The sequence below is a fragment of the Podarcis cretensis genome (assembly GCF_951804945.1).
Source record: "Podarcis cretensis genome assembly, chromosome: 2".
Taxonomy (NCBI): domain Eukaryota; kingdom Metazoa; phylum Chordata; class Lepidosauria; order Squamata; family Lacertidae; genus Podarcis; species Podarcis cretensis.
In genome coordinates, this window is record NC_137171.1 from 116,755,634 (window position 1) to 116,771,853 (window position 16,220).

The window sequence follows — 16,220 nt, forward strand, 5'->3', positions numbered from 1 at the left end:
TGGTTCCAGCCCACGGAAGGTCCAGAAATCGCATCATGGTTCTGATTCATATAGTTTGGGCTGCACCATTTCTCTCTCTCGTTTTCTCTTCCTGACGGCGGCGCCTCCTCCCTCCTTTCTGGTTTCTCCCCCACCCTGCAGAGGAAGGGGGCCAGCCTTTGATTGGTGCCAGCAGCATTGTTTCCCTCTGATTGGTTGCAGAGTTCTTTCCTCCTCCCTCCCTCCTCCTAGAGCCGAGAGGAAAGGGCCTGGGCTTTGTTTGTGGCAGCATGGTTGCTCGACAGCCGCCATTTAAGATGTCCTCATCTGGCTCACTGCTCCTGCTGCCGCAGCGAGTGGTTCTGTCCTGAGACACCCTCCCAGGGTTCTGGGGTGTGTGAAGCCTTGTTTACCTGTTTTTAACTCTGCTACCGAAAGCCTCTCCCCCTCGCTGCAGAAGGATACTTGTTCTCCGCTTTCCCATCTTGGAGGGGGAGACGCTTTTGGTACTGGAGTTAAAAACAGAGAATCAAGGCTTCGCACACCCCAGAACCCTGGGAGGGTCTTTCAGAACGGAACAGATATGCTGCGGCGCAGAACTGAGACCTTCGGAACTTTATTATTTTTTGGTTTAATCTTTGGATCGTGTAGTAATGAGAGAATGCGCACGCGCACTTCGTCCCGCGGCGAGGTTTGAGGACAGTGATCTGGCCCTCGACTTTAAAAGGTTGCTGACCCCTGTCTCTGGGTGTGCAAAAAAGAATTTGGAAGTGTTTGTTTTCATTTGGGGGGGGCATGCTATTTGGCAACCCTCTCTTTTTCAAGAGCTAACTTCAGGGCTATGAGAGCCTAAGGAGAAGCCTTTTGTTTGTTTTTAATTAAAAAAAACTTCAAAATGTGACAAACATGTTTGTGGGGGCTCCATCTGTTGCTGCTGCTGCTGAAGGAGTTCTCTGGATCTCAGCCCCAAATGTCTGCCGTGATGGTAGCAGGATGGGAGAAGTCAAGTGCCCAGAATCAAAAAGGAAAAGTATTTTCTGCATCTTTCTTGAGTGAAATGGGTATGTCTGAAACCTTAGACAAAGCTCATGTTGACAGCATAGAAGCTGTTGTTCAGTAACCAATTAATGTCATATTTATATATTTATCACTGCTGATGAAAAGTCTACCCTTCAGAGAAACAAGGCGATATTTCATACAATATAATGATGTTCTAAATAAACAATCAGATATATTTTCCTTCTGGAGGGTGGGGTAAGATCATGAGGAAATCTGTATTATATCTGGAGGAGAGGGGGGGCGGGGAGGGAGCTCAGTGCACCCAGAAGACACCAGTTGTTGTTATAGTTGCATCTATACAAAGTGCATAGCCTTTGCCCCTCCATAAAGAAATGGGGAGGAGACAAGAGCTGGAATAGCTGACCAGAAGGAAATGTAACCTGGGAACTTCATGTTGCTCCCTGACCCCAAGAAAAGACTCCTCCAGGGAGACAGGTGAGCATCCCAGCTAAACCCCACATTATGCTGTCCAGCAGCTAATCACTCAGACAGGGCTATTTTCATTCAGTTCTTTGTGTTTGTGTGTGTGGGGGGGGGGTTACCTTCCCTTCTTCCCTTGCAATCCTGACAAAAATGAAACCTCCACGGTGATGCTTTTAGCCCCAGAAGAGGAGCTCCCCTTGGTGTCAAGGGAGGGGGGTCCAAGGGAGCATCTGAAGCCCTGCCATTCCTTCTGTCCCTGGCCCCTTCCCCTCCTCTCTCTGCCATCCCTGGGCCTCTCTTGACTCCCCAGCAGGAGACTGGATCTTTCTGTGATGGTGAGATGTCCTGGCCAGTGGAAGGACCACTTCCTGTTTCCTGCAACTCCATCCTGCCTTCTCATGCAAGGTGGAGTCATGAAGCAGGTGAAGGCTGAGCACACCTAAGGGTGACCCCGGGGGGGGGGGGGATTCTGCTTAACCTTTCCCTGTCTGCTCCTTTTCTGGATCAAAATCCCCGCACCAGAAGGAGCAGTGTGAGGGCGCAATCAATGTTATGCAGCTGAGTTGAAAGGCATTGCTTCATGACCCGAAGAGCCCCTTCTCAAAAAAAAAAAAAAAAAAACATTCAGAGAATTTAAACTACACACACACAGAGAGAGAGAGAGAATGAAAGGAACACACACACACACACGTTTAGAACAGATAATTACCCCCCCAAAGAGGCAGTCTGGTACCCCATTGTGTAGGGGTCACTGTAACACGCTCTACATGGGCTGCCTTTGAAAAGTGCTCAGAAAGTTCAACTGGCTCAAAGAGCTGCAGACACACCGCTGACCAGGGCTGGCTCTAGGCAGCATAAAGGTAAAGGTAAAGGTACCCCTGCCCGTAGGGGCCAGTCTTGACAGACTCTGGGGTTGTGCGCCCATCTCACTTAAGAGGCCAGGGGCCAGCGCTGTCCGGAGACACTTCCGGGTCACGTGGCCAGCGTGACATCGCTGCTCTGGCGAGCCAGAGCCGCACACGGAAACGCCGTTTACCTTCCTGCTGGTAAGCAGTCCCTATTTATCTACTTGCACCCGGAGGTGCTTTCGAACTGCTAGGTTGGCAGGCGCTGGGACCGAGCAGCGGGAGCGCACCCCGCTGCAGGGATTCGAACCGCCGACCTTTCGATCGGCAAGTCCTAGGCGCTGAGGCTTTAACCCACAGCGCCACCTGCGTCCCCTAGGCAGCATAGGACTCCCTTATTAGTGAGAACTGTGGTTCTCAAGGAAGAGGCAGCCCAGGAATACAAGGTAGGAATTCACCTTGACACTTGCTAAGAAAATCCTTTCATAGCTTTTTGTGAGGGTGTGGCTGCTAATCGTTAACCTGGGATGAGCACTAAGAATTGGGCCTCATCCCTCTGTTATTTAAAATAAAATAAAATGCTTGTTCTGCTTCTAAACAAACCCTTTAGAATGCATTTTTTTTTCTTTTTTCATATTAAAAAATCACTATTTTTAACAGCTGTGCAAACGTGCTCCTGTAAAATGCAATGTCAGAATAACAAAAGAATGAAATATCTTATGAGAGCTTTGATTTTTAAATATACAGCTAAAAAAACAAAAAGCTCCCAACAACACTTATGAGATACAAATCTAATAGCAGGGCCCCCAGGCACTACAAGGCAACCTGATATTCAGCCCCCCCCCCCCATCCCAACTCTGAGCTTTTGGTTTCTCTTTAGACACTCATTTGTGGTCACCTGGAGCATTTGAGAAAAAGAGAGAGAACATTGTGGCATATGAAGCAAACATAGAAGAAGAAAGAGTGGAACCTTTTAGGCAAGAGGTTCCACTCTGACAAAAGCAGCAGAGGAGGCTGGTATCTTTCCTAATAACTCATTGCTGGAAACAGAAGCTGCAGAGCTCTAACAGAAGGAAGCTTAAACTTGAGAAGTCAATGGGTGCTTGTTGGAGATGGCTAGGAGAAGCAGCAGCAGTTGCAAATAAGTTCTGCAATGATGAAGAAGCTTAGGATCTCCCTCTGGGACCAGAGAGAGGACAGTCCACAGGATTACATAAAGAACTGAACATTGTTTGCAATCTGCTACTTTATCATGTACATCTTATTGTAAGACTGTTTAAGACTGTTGTGCAGTAAAGGTTCAAAAAAATTATTCTTGTGATGGAGAGAACTCATTTCCCACACAAGGTCCAGATCAGGAATTCCATGGAACAACTTGAACAACAAGTACCTGAAGAACCAAACCACGATGTAGCCGTGCTCTTTCCATCCCTTTCCAAAATTGCAGCAAGCTGTTCCCCCAAATGGTTCTCCCTTCACTGCAGTCATCTGAAGGCACCAACTATGCCCTGTTCGCCCCGATCCTTCTCCGTATGAAGGCCCCCTCCTCTGCTGAATGGAGGCAGGAGACCAGAGGCAGCAAAGGAAAAAGCAGGGAAAGACAGACCCTTCAAGTGTCACTGTCTTCCAGGGATGTCCCTGATTTACAGAAGCTGTCGTCAGTTTCTGACTTGATGCCAGAGGGTATGGGGCTATCCGACCCCCAAGTTGTCTGAAGGTAATCCTGTATAGGAAAATTTAAAAATGTTTTCTTATGTTTTTATATATGTTGGTAGCTGCCTGGAGTGGCTGGGGCAACCTAATAAGATGTGTGGGGTATAAATAGTAAAATTATCATTATGGAACAGGACACCCCTATTTTCATCAGAGAGATGTTGGAGGGTATGGAAAGAGAAGAGAGCCCAGCCCTGGCATCTCTTGCTGGAGCTAAGTGATCACATGACCTAGGCCAGCAGAGCTGGGAACTGGACTGCCTCCTCCAGCTGCTAGGCATTCAGGCAGCTGGGTGGCATCGTCCCAGCTTCATGAAATGGTATTTCAGGAAGATTTCCTCTGGAGGATTTGGAAACCAGGGACTGCATACTGATCGCAAGGAGACTTATTTGTGCAACATACTGAAGAGCTTATAAAATGCCAGGTACATTCCAATGTTCTAATAAATGTTGAGAGACAGCTTTCCAAACAAAACCCACTTATTACAGAATAATAATAATAATAATAATAATGATGATGATGTATACCCCGCCCTCCCCAGCCAAGGCCGGGCTCAGGGCGGCTATCAAGCAATAATAAAAACAAGTTGAATGGTTACAACTTAAAAACAAAATTAAAATAACAAAATTAAAATACATTAGAATATTGAAACATTGAAATATTAAAATGTAGCCTCATCGCAGGAAGAGAAAGGAAAAGAAAAAAGAAAGGGAGGGAGGGAATCAATTTAGCTCCAAGCCAAAGGCCAGGCGGAACAACTCTGTCTAACAAGCCCTGAGGAAAGAAATCAGATCCTGCAGGACCCTGGTCTCATGAGGCAGAGCGTTCCACCAGGCCGGAGCCAGTGTTGAGAAGGCCCTGTCTCTGGTTGAAGCCAATCTCACTTCCTTAGGGCCCGGGACCACTAGGGTGTTGCTATTTATGGACCTTGAGGCTCTCCGTGGGGCATACTGGGAGAGGCGGTCCTGTAGGTACGAGGGTCCTAGGCTGTGAAAGGCTTTAAAGGTCAAAAGCAGCAGCTGAAATCTGACCTTGTACTCCACCGGGAGCCGGTGCAGCTTGAAAAGCACTGGGTGAATATGCTCCCATGGCCGAGACCCCGTGAGGAGCCTGGCTGCAGCATTCTGCACCCGCTGGAGTTTCTGGGACAGCTTCAAGGGCAGCCCCGCGTAGAGCGAATTACAGTAGTCAAGCCTGGAGGTGACCGTCGCATGGATCACTGTGGCCAGGTCGGGGCGGGAAAAGTGAGGGACCAACTGCTTGATGACAACGAAAGGGTATAGAAAGGGGAAGTTTCTGGGTTTCTCTAAAAACCATCAGACAATTGTGTACACAATTTCAAGGTAACATTACACTTTATTTCCGCTTTTTCTTACATGGGACTCGAACTCACAACCTTGAGATAAAGCACCTCACGCTCTACCGACTGAGTTAAGAAAGTAAGACAACTCAGTGATTTGTGTACACGGGGACACAGATGGCAGCATGTGAACTTCCCTAGAGAAGGGTGCAAAAAGCTTCTTCCCTGCTGCTCCAGAGCTAGGAATGGACCAGATCTCATCGGGCTAATCCATTTGCCCCGACAGCTAAGAGCAGAACCTCCAGGATCAGAAGCAGCGGGCTGCAAATTCGAGGGCAGGGGAAGCAGCAGGGCGGTCTCGCAGCCCTCGCCTTGCAAGGGGGCGCATCCAGCCTCGCAGCCCCCCAGGGCCCAACCCACAGCCAGCGAGCTCCGATGCCCAGAGAGGCAGGAAAGGGGGCCAGCCAGGGGGACTCGAGAGCGGCTGCACTTTCCTGTCCCCCGCCGAGGAGAGCGGAGGAGCAGCGGCCCCGTGGCCTGGCGAGTTTCCCCGGAGAGGAGCCGGATTCCGCTGCAGGGACGGAGCGAGGAGTCCGAGGTGCAGGAGGCGGAGAGCAGGTGGGCCTGGCAGGATCAGGCCCCGAGCGGAGTCAGAGGCTGCAGGGCGCCCCCCCCCCCAACCGGGCAGGAAGGGGAAGGGGCGCAGCTGAGGGGCAGGGCATCTGCAGGAGGGCACAGGGGCAAACATCTCTGGCTCAGGCTGGCACGGACCCTGCCGGAGACCCTGGGGAGCTGCTCCCTTCAGTCCGGAGCTCAAGGGGCAGAATGAGGGCTCCAAGGCAGCTGCTGCTTCCCGGTGGACGATGCATATAGTCGCTCACGGATCAGCGGCGGAGCTGGGGCTTTTGCCGCCCCTCTCCCTGTCCCTCAGCAGGGAGCCCCGTCCTCTTCCAGGGTCCTCCCCACGGCGGAGAGGGAAGGGGAGGCGGGGGGAGGAGGAAGAGCAGTGCAGCAGGGAGGTGTCCCTCTCACTCTCCAGCCCCTCCTGCTCCCCCCTTCCTCTGCCAGTGCCATTGATAAACCTATTGCCCTCCTTCGTGAATTGGTCTGATCGCCTTTTAAAGCTCTCTTTGCCGCCACCACCACCATCACCGCATCTTGTGGCAATGATGCCCATCAGATTCATTTTGCAAGGAAATGGCTTCTTTTGCCTTCCTCACATCAAGGTACACTCTGCCTACACATGGAGGTTCTGTTGTTCTGTCAAGGCTAATAAAACATCTAATAGATCTATTTTCTGGAGAACACATCTGATCTTTTCCCAAGCTATCAAAGTTAGTGACCTCTTGTGTCTGCGTGTAAATCAGCGAGAGAGGCTTAAGCCTGTTTCATTAAAGGTTTTATTTCCACCTTAGTAAGGCAGCAGAGTTTTGATATGAAGGCTGAGGGTTGAAGTGGGTGACAGTTTTGAGAATGCAGAGGAAAGGAGGATTCTTAAGAAGTGTGGCACATGGAAATGAATTAATGATAATAAATATGTTGAAGACAGTATTGTAAAAGACTGAGGAAGGCAAAATTGAAATTAGCTATTCATGTTCAGATTATTACTCATTTCATTTATATACTGCTTCATATTTTTAAGGGGAAAATTCTCAAAGCAATTAAAGGGAAATCTCGTTGCAGTTTGTGTCCATAGGATGTTGAGAACATTAACTCTGTAGATCCAGGAGTTCTCTCCTCTTGATAGTCTCAGATTTGATTGTTCTTTCTGATAGAGCAGGAGGAACATTTTTGGGCTTAAAGCTGCATTGATTCTGGAGGCCACATTCCAGTGAGCTTTGTGGCCAATGTATGCACATGCATGCGCACACAGAAAAGAGATGCAGACCATAAAGTCACATGCACACACGCCAGAGGTGCTGCACACACTGACCAGACATGCCATCTAGCATACATACAAGTCTTGCAAACACAGTCAGCATGTTTAGACCTTCCAACCCCAGTGCTGGGGTGGGGAAAAATAAGAGCACAAGAAGACTCTGCTGAATTAGCAAGGAAATCTGTGGGAAAAAGACCCTTCAGATTGTTCTTTAGAAATCCTCTTTAAAGAGCAGCCAGAGGGATCATTTATTTCCAGAGCAGGGCTTTTACCCCATTTCAGCACTGTGCTGCTTTGTGGTGAAATTGGAGTTTAAAAGATCTCTCTAAGGGCCCTTTAGGCATCTTTCTCTCCAGGACAGACAGAGATCTCCCTCTTATGATCAGATCAGGAGATGGAAACGGCAGGGACTAGCAGGACACACCCTGAGGCTTGGCAAGCCATATGCAGCCAATGGACTGCAAGTTAGAATGTCTTCAGTCAAGAGAGTTTGTGACCATCAAATATAAAATATTTTGGAGTGGGTTGCTTGATTTTTTGGTCAATATTCATTTTGTCAGTTTGTTTCTTAGGCTGTGTGGATACAATACATTTAAAGCCCGTGGCTTCCCCCAGAGAACCACGGGACTTGTAGTTTATTGCTACAGTTCTCAACACCCCTAACAAACTGCAGCTCGCAGGATTTCTTGGGTGAAGCCATGTACTTTAAATGTTAGGTGGGTTTGTTGCAGCCTTAATCATATACAAAGATCTGTTGTTTCTTTTCCAACATGCTAGAAGTTGCAGCCAGGATCAGCATTCCCTGTCCACTGAACATGCTCAGTCCTCTCACTGGGTTGTTTTTAAATTTCCTTCCACTGCCTTGGTTCCCGCCCCCCCCCCCAAATATTATTTGTACTTCCATAAACCTTGATGTTTCCCCCAGTCTTCGGATAACTTCACCTCGTCCCTGGGTGGAGTCATTTGGGTGACATAATGATTGTTATTCACAGCCTAAACATCAGAAATAGAAAGCTTAATAATATATTTCAAAAACTGGCCAGTGGTTAAAAAATGTGCGAACTTCCGGAGGCGGCGCGAACGGCAATGGCTGCCCTCTTCTAACTGTGAAGAGGGAGCTCCGCGGAAACGGGTCGTCCGCTACGGCGAAGCGGAGACCCCCGTTGAAAAACCACAGGCAGCTGAAGCCTGTGGCCGTGGGACCTAGCGGGCACCATTAGCGTCCCCCGAAACTTTAAAGGAACCCCGTAAGGGGCTCCGGAAAGTGACGGGGTTGGCGCGGTGCTGAGGGTCGATCGCTCTTTCCGTGGGGTGAAGCCGCGAAGCTGTTGTCGGTGAGCGCTGACCTTTTTCCTGGGATCATCTGGCTAAGAGACAACTACCCGCGAGTAGGTGAAGTTTAAAGAAATTCTGCCTTTTGAAAGAGAAGCCTTAATTTGACACCGAAACGGGAGATGCAACCAGAAAGTCCGTCTTCCGGCTCTGTTTAAAGATTTAAAGCAACGACGTTCAATTTGTTTTTGCTAAGAAACTGTGCCTAAAAAACTGTTATCCGAACATCAGATAGAGAATTTGACTTGAATTTAAGGTGGAAGAGGAAGAATTTGACTTTCCCTCTCCACGTGTGGACTTATAAAAAACATTGAACTCCCGGTAACCGGCTGCCAAACGACTAGGGCTGTCAGGCTGCATGAACTGTCATATTGCAACTCACGCTTTTTGGAGACATTGTACCTTTTTATGTGCAACTCTGCAAAGTAAGGGATCTGTAAGGTTTTCTGGAGATTTGCAACTGTTACAAATCTGAAGGGACACTTTGTGATTTGGGAAAGGACTTTATATCTTATAAGACTTTATAAACTGTGTCTCTCCAAGGGAAACATTGTGTCCCTCTAGTGGAAAACTGAAGCTGTGCAACTGCTGGGTTTTTTTTCCATTTCTTGGACTTGGGATTTCCATGGGAACTGCAAACCATGAGACCGACCTTGGCGCATAGACAGCTGTGGGATGAGTGGGAGTGGGAGGACAAGATCAAGCAAAGCCAAAACACAACAAACTACCATAACTTCACAGCTGCGCAGATCATCTGTTCCCACTGTTCCTGTGACAAGAGAGGAAGATTTAGAACAAATTAGGCCTGAAGGAATGGCCACAGGAGGGGACTCTACCTCTGTGCTAGATAAAATTTTCAAAAAATTGGATGGCCTAAGTAAACAAGTGGCTGATCAATCATCTAAAATTGACCAAAATACAGCCAGTGTTAACAATTTGACTCAACAAGTTAGTTTAAATGCACAAGCCATTGGGAAACTGCTGGAGGCCACTACATTAAATCGTAAAACAGCTGAGGAGGCCAAACAGAAAGCAGAGGCAGTACAAGAGGAAATCAAACCTATGCGTAAACAGATTGGCGAACATCAGGCATATCTGTCTATGTTAGAACTGAAAAGTAAAGAAAATAACTTAAGACTGAGGTCGGTTCCAGAACTTGAAAAGGAAGATTTAATTGAATACTTGACAAAAGAGTTTGCAGAATTTTGGCCTTTGGAAGAGGACAAAGATTTTAAAATTATAAGTGCATTCAGACTTGGAAAGGGAGGGAGGAAGGTCAGGTCAAGAGATTGCCTGATCTCCCTCAGAACGAAGGAAGAAAGAGACAAGATACGAGTGCACATTTCCAAAAGACTCTTGAGATTCAGGACTTTAGAGTGGAAATTTACAAGGACATTCTGAAACACCTTCTGGAGCTTAGATCTAACTACGGAGACTTGGTGAAACTACTGAGAAGCAATAGAATCATCTTCAGATGGGAGTTCCCCCAGGGACTATCTTTTAATTTTAGAGGGAAAAAAGTTAAAATCAGAACAGTTGAAGACAAGGGAAAATTTCTGAGTGATTACGGAGAAGACCTTCAGAAAGAGATTGAAAAAGAACTAGGAGCCCCAGGATCTGGACCATTAAGTTCACTACTTACACCCTTGGGTCTTGACGAGCCGGAGAAAGTGATACCACCGTCAAAGGGAGAAGAACTTTTGGGAGCCGTAGGAGGAAAATAGACTTATCTCAACATGTCTCTGCAACTATTAAGTTGGAACATTCATGGTTGTAACTCCCCTGAGAAGAGGAGGAAGATCTTTCATATATTAAAAAAGGAACAATTAGACTTAATTTGCCTACAGGAAACGCATGTGATTAGGCTTTACAGGAAAGTTTTAATTAACAAAAGATTAGGTCAAGAATTTATCTCATCGAATAAAGTAAAGAAGAGAGGAGTTGTTATTTATGCAAAAGAAAGCCTATCACCAAAATTCCTTTTTAAAGATGAACAAGGAAGAATTGGGGCAATTGAAATTCAAATACAAGGAGAAAAATTCTTGATTTTAGGAATTTATGCACCAAATGAGGGGAAGTCAGAATTTTACAAAAAGTTGCATGAGACAATGTCGGACTACATGGATTATAACAACATCATTATGATGGGTGATATGAATGGGGTGGTATCTACAAATATGGATAAAGCACAAAGACAAAACATAACAAAAGATGGCAGGCTACCTAAAACCTTTTTTGATCTAACTGACAATATGGACTTGATTGACATCTGGAGAACAAAAAATCCCCTAGGGAGAGAAGGGACATTCTTCTCTGAAGCCAAAATGACCTGGACTAGGATTGGCCAAATATGGATAACTAGAGGACTGGCACCAAAGACTAGAAAGGTGGAAATCTGCCCCCAAACCTGCTCCGACCATAATGCCGTGAAGATGGAAATGAAACTAACATTAACTGGTTCCTTCAGATGGAAGATGAATGACGCCTTACTAAGAGATCAAGAGATTGTTAAGAAGGCCCAAAAGACTTTGAGAGACTACTTTGAAGTGAATTTGATAACTACAGTTGAAAAAAGAGTAATCTGGGATGCAAGTAAAGCAGTCATGAGGGGGTTTCTGATACAACAGAATGCAATAAAAAAGAGAACCCAAAATGAGAAAAAAGATAAAATTTTGGAGAAAATAAAAGAAGGAGAGAAAAAATTAAGATCGAAACCAAAGTCACAGGAGATTCTGAGAGAAATTAAATTATATCAAGTACAATATTTGAAACTGATAAATCAGGAAATTGATTGGAAAATTAAACAAATGAGACAAAAGACTTTTGAATCAGCCAATAAATGTGGAAAACTGCTAGCGTGGCAGTTGAAAAAAAGACAGAAGCTGAATACGGTTACAAATCTTGAGGTTGAAGGGAGAAACATTCAGAATCCTGTGGAGATTAGCAAGTGCTTCCAGAGATACTTTAAACAACTCTATACCCAGGGGCCACAGAATGAGACTGAGATAGACCAATTTTTAAGAACTAATGGATTACAAAAAATATCTCAAGAAAACAAGACAATATTGAACTATAAAATAACAGAACAGGAGATTGAAGGTGCCATTCAAAACATGCAATTAGGCAAGTCTCCAGGACCGGACGGATTAACCTCCAAGTATTATAAGACTTTGAAAGACTATTTAATCCAACCATTAAAGGAGGTGTGCAACGAGATTCTGGAGGGGGAAAAGGCGCCGGAGTCGTGGAAAGAAGCTTTCATCACACTAATACCAAAATCTGAATCTGAAAAGACACAACTCAAGAACTACCATCCCATATCCCTTTTAAATGTGGATTACAAAATTTTTGCAGATATTTTAGCCAATAGATTAAAAAGAGTTTTAAATGAAGTGATACATAAAGATCAGGCAGGCTTTCTCCCAGGCAGACATCTTTCTGATAATACAAGGAACATAACTTGACATTTTGGAGTTACTGCAAACGAACATTAACACAAAAGCAGTTTTAATCTTTATTGACGCGGAGAAGGCCTTTGATAATATTTCTTGGAACTTTATGAAGAAAAATCTTAAGGGAATGGGAGTGGGACGGGGGTTTGAGAATGGTATAGAAGCAATTTATTCAGAACAAAAAGCAAAGTTGATAGTTAATAATGTGGTGTCAGAAGAGTTTAGAATAGAAAAAGGAACATGACAGGGCTGCCCTATCTCTCCATTGCTATTTATTTTGGTCCTGGAGGTGCTCTTGAACATGATTAGAAGGGACCGGCTGATTCAGGGAATTAGGGTCGGAGCTAAACAATATAAACTTAAGGCTTTTGCAGATGACTTGGTTTTGACATTACAGGAGCCAGAATCCAGTACGAAAAGGGTATTAGAATTGATTCAAGAATTTGGTCATGTGGCAGGATTTAAACTGAACAAGCAAAAAACTAAGGTTTTAGAGAAAAATTTGACAACAATGGAAAAAGAAAGGTTTCAGAAGGAGACAGACTTAAATGTGGTTAAGAAAGTGAAATACCTAGGGATTAACATGACGGCTAAAAATGTGAATTTATTTAAAGATAACTATGAGAAATGCTGGTCAGAAGTCAAAAAAGATCTAGAAATTTGGTCAAAATTGAAGCTTTCCTTGTTGGGTCGAATTGCAGCCATAAAGATGAATGTATTGCCAAAAATGCTGTTTTTGTTTCAAACTTTACAGATTGTGGACAAGATGGACTGTTTCAAGAGGTGGCAAAGAGATATTTCCAAATTTGTCTGGCAGGGCAAAAAGCCCAGAATAAAATTTAAAATATTGACTGATGCTAAAGAAAGAGGGGGGTTTGCCCTGCCAGACATGAAGCTGTATTATGAATCAGCAGCATTTTGCTGGTTGAAAGATTGGCTACTTCTTGAGAACACTGACATTTTGGACTTGGAAGGGTTCAACAATACTTTTGGGTGGCATGCATATTTGTGGTACGACAAGGTAAAAGCTAACAGAGCATTCAAAAACCATATTCTCAGGAAAGCTGTGTTTAATGTCTGGACAAGATATAAAGACTTATTGGAAAACAAGACCCCAAGGTGGCTATCACCTATGGAGGCTAAGGCTCTGAAAAAACTCAATATGGAGGCCAAGTGGCCGAAATATTGGGAGATAACTAGAACAAGATCGAAACGCATTGAGATTGCAGAGTTTTGAGAAATTAAAAGATAAAGTGCGAGATTGGTTACATTATCATCAAATTAGAGAGGCCTTTAACTTGGATAAAAAAATTGGCTTCCAGGTGGAAAAATCGAAATTAGAAACAGAATTCTTAGAACCTAAAACTAAGATACTTTCGAGAATGTACAACTTGCTGTTAAAATGGAATACTCAGGATGAAACAGTCAAATCAGCTATGATTAAATGGGCACAGGACATTGGTCATAATATTATGTTTGCTGACTGGGAAGAGTTGTGGACCACTGATATGAAGTTTATGGCATGAGATGCCTTAAGAGAAATTATTATGAAAATGATCTATAGGTGGTACATGACCCCAGTCAAGCTTGCAAAAATTTATCACCTGCCTGATAACAAATGCTGGAAATGTAAAAAAACTGAGGGAACATTCTTTCACCTCTGGTGGACATGCCCAAAGGTTAAGGCCTTCTGGGAAATGATATATAATGAACTAAAAAAGGTATTTAAACATACCTTCCCTAAGAAACCAGAGGCCTTCCTTTTGGGCATTGTCGGCCAATTGGTGTCAAAGAAAGATAGAACACTTTTTATGCATGCAACAACTGCAGCAAGAATACTCATCGCAAAGTATTGGAAGACACAAGATTTGCCCACCTTGGAAGAATGGCAGATGCAAGTGATCGACTACATGGAATTGGCAGAAATGACTGGCAGAATCCGAGACCGGGGAGAAGAGTCGGTGGAAGAGGACTGGAAGAAGTTCAAAGAATATCTCCAAAAACATTCTAAAATGTTTGAATGTTAAAATGATGTTGGATATAAAGATAATATGGCATCAGTGACATGGTAAAAAGAAATATGTAAAAATGATTTGAGAAAAAAGGGGTAAGATCAGAGTATTATTATGTCGAGACTAAACAAATGATACAAGGGATTAAGTTATAAAGAACATGTGATAAATGGTTTTAAAAGGTAAAGAAACCAAAGGCATAATAGGTTGAAATCTATAATAGGGTATAAGATTGGAAAGAGGGTAGGAAATTGCTTAATTTGATTGTGTAAAGGGGAACACAGAAAAGGGAGATGTGAGGAAGTCAGGAAAGAGGGTTTTAAAGATAGTAAGTGAGGAATAATTTTTTCTCTGTTTTTTGTCTTTTTTGTCATTTTTGGTTCGTGTTATTTTTGATTGTCTCTTTTTTTCTCTTTCTTTTTGATTGTGATATTTGTTTTATTATGTAAAACCTTAATAAATATTTATATATAAAAAAAATAAAAAAAATAAAAAATGTGCTTTTGTTTTCATTCTTGGGTTTTATTTTACTTTGTGTTTATTTCTTTTCCAGGAGGGTGGCGTAAAAATGGAAGAGCAGAGACCCAGGAGACCCATTCAAAGGGAGAGACTGGAGTGCAAAGGAAATAAACCTCCTGCCGGCCAAGTTGGGACCATCAGGGATCTTCTGCCTTGGGAAGATTTATGTCAAATTAAGCAGGAGGCAGAGGAGGGGCAGCCGCAGCACCACTGGGATGCCCAAAAGCAGGATTGCCTGAAGACGATGCAGCCGCCTCGTTCAGGGTGGGAAACCCCACAGGCTCCCAGTCCTCCCCACTCCGGGGATGGTGTCCTCTCCTTCAGGGGAGCTGCAGATGCCAGTCGGAGGCCCAGTGGGAGAGCAGGGGGAGCAGACCAGACCCTGCTCCCAGACACTGAGGGACTTCTTGGAAAGGTAAGTGCCCTCCTCTCACCTGGGTTTCCAGCACCTAGAGGTCACAGGTCCACTGCCTCTAGACATTGAGGTTCTGTTTAGCTATGGTGGTGAATATTTTTTCTTCTCCATGCAATGGCCACCCATGTATTCAGAGCAGTCCTTTGTAGGGGTCTACTCTCAGGCCACTAATGTGCATACCATGCCAGCCTTAGGAAGGGAGGTGGGACAGGCAGGTGAAAGGAATTGGCAAAGGTGTTTGAAAATGGGTGGGGGATCTTGGGAAGGGGGTGCACAATTGGGGCTTCTCCAGGGGCAGCAGAATGTCTTGGGCAGGAGAATCCCTGCAGGGGCTCTCAGACTCCCTTGGCTTCTTCTTCTTCCCTCCCTCCCAGGAAGCTGCAACTTGCTCTCACCTGGGTTTCCAGCACCTGGAGGTCACAGGTCCACTGCCTCTAGACATTGAGGTACTGTTTAGCTATGGTGGTGAATATTCTTTCTTCTCCATGCAAGGGCCACCCATATATTCAAAGCAGTCCTTTGCAGATTAACTCTTAAGTTCTATGGGGTCTACTCTCAGGCCACAAATGTGCATACCATGCCAGCCTTAGGAAGGGAGGTGGGACAGGCAGGTGAAAGGAATTGGCAAAGGTGTTTGAAAATGGGTGGGGGATCTTGGGAAGGGGGTGCCCAATTGGGGCTTCTCCAGGGGCAGCAGAATGTCTTGGGCAGGAGAATCCCTGCAGGGGCTCTCAGACTCCCTTGGCTTCTTCGTCTTCCCTCCCTCCCAGGAAGCTGCAACTTGCTCTGGATTCTGCGCTCCTCAGGAAGCTGAACCTGCAAACCTAGCTGAGACTGAACCTGCAACCCTGGCCAGGATGGAGGGAGGAAGATGGACGGGTGACCTGGTCAGGCTCTCTCCCGCATCCCTCCCCACAACCTCTGAGCATTCCCTCCCAGGACCCTTGGAGAAATCTGGTGAGTTCCAGGGGAGAGGAGATGGGGACAGGGATAGATGGATGGTGGAGGGAGAAAGAGGAAAAGATGGAGAGGAGACAAATGGAAGGAAGTTCCTGACAGGAAGAAGGAAGGGGTGAGGCCTTCTCCGAAGCAGCTCTTTGTTTCATGAATCCTTTTCCTAAAGTAGTGGGGGCAGATTTTCTTCCTCCAGGCTTTGAAATCTTAGGTGTTATTTCCACGGCAGGAATAATTGATGGTAATGATGTTGCACACCAATCCTGAAAAATCGGTGAAGTGGGATGGAAATGTTTCCCATAATTATTTATAATTAATGTACATAAATTGTTTCTATT

General features: G+C 45.1%; 2 protein-coding genes across 8 annotated transcripts in view; both read left to right on the forward strand.

Annotated features, from left to right (window-relative positions):
• Positions 1–10,139, forward strand: part of LOC307208588 (uncharacterized protein) — a 54,879-nt gene extending 44,740 nt beyond the window's left edge. The window contains exon 2 of the mRNA XM_079963354.1: positions 10,092–10,139. The gene's annotated coding sequence lies outside the window, so the exon portion shown is untranslated. The remainder of the gene's footprint in view (positions 1–10,091) is intronic.
• LOC307206808 (uncharacterized protein) overlaps positions 4,064–16,220 on the forward strand; it is a 34,637-nt gene continuing 22,480 nt past the window's right edge. For 2 of the 7 annotated variants that reach the window (XM_079960196.1, XM_079960194.1), the window contains exons 1-3: positions 5,948–6,545; positions 14,548–14,928; positions 15,699–15,885. In XM_079960196.1, the coding sequence (XP_079816322.1) occupies positions 6,183–6,545; positions 14,548–14,928; positions 15,699–15,885 (931 nt within the window). In that variant the 5' untranslated portion in view covers positions 5,948–6,182. The other 5 variants (XM_079960199.1, XM_079960198.1, XM_079960197.1 and 2 more) reach the window with 5 other exon arrangements.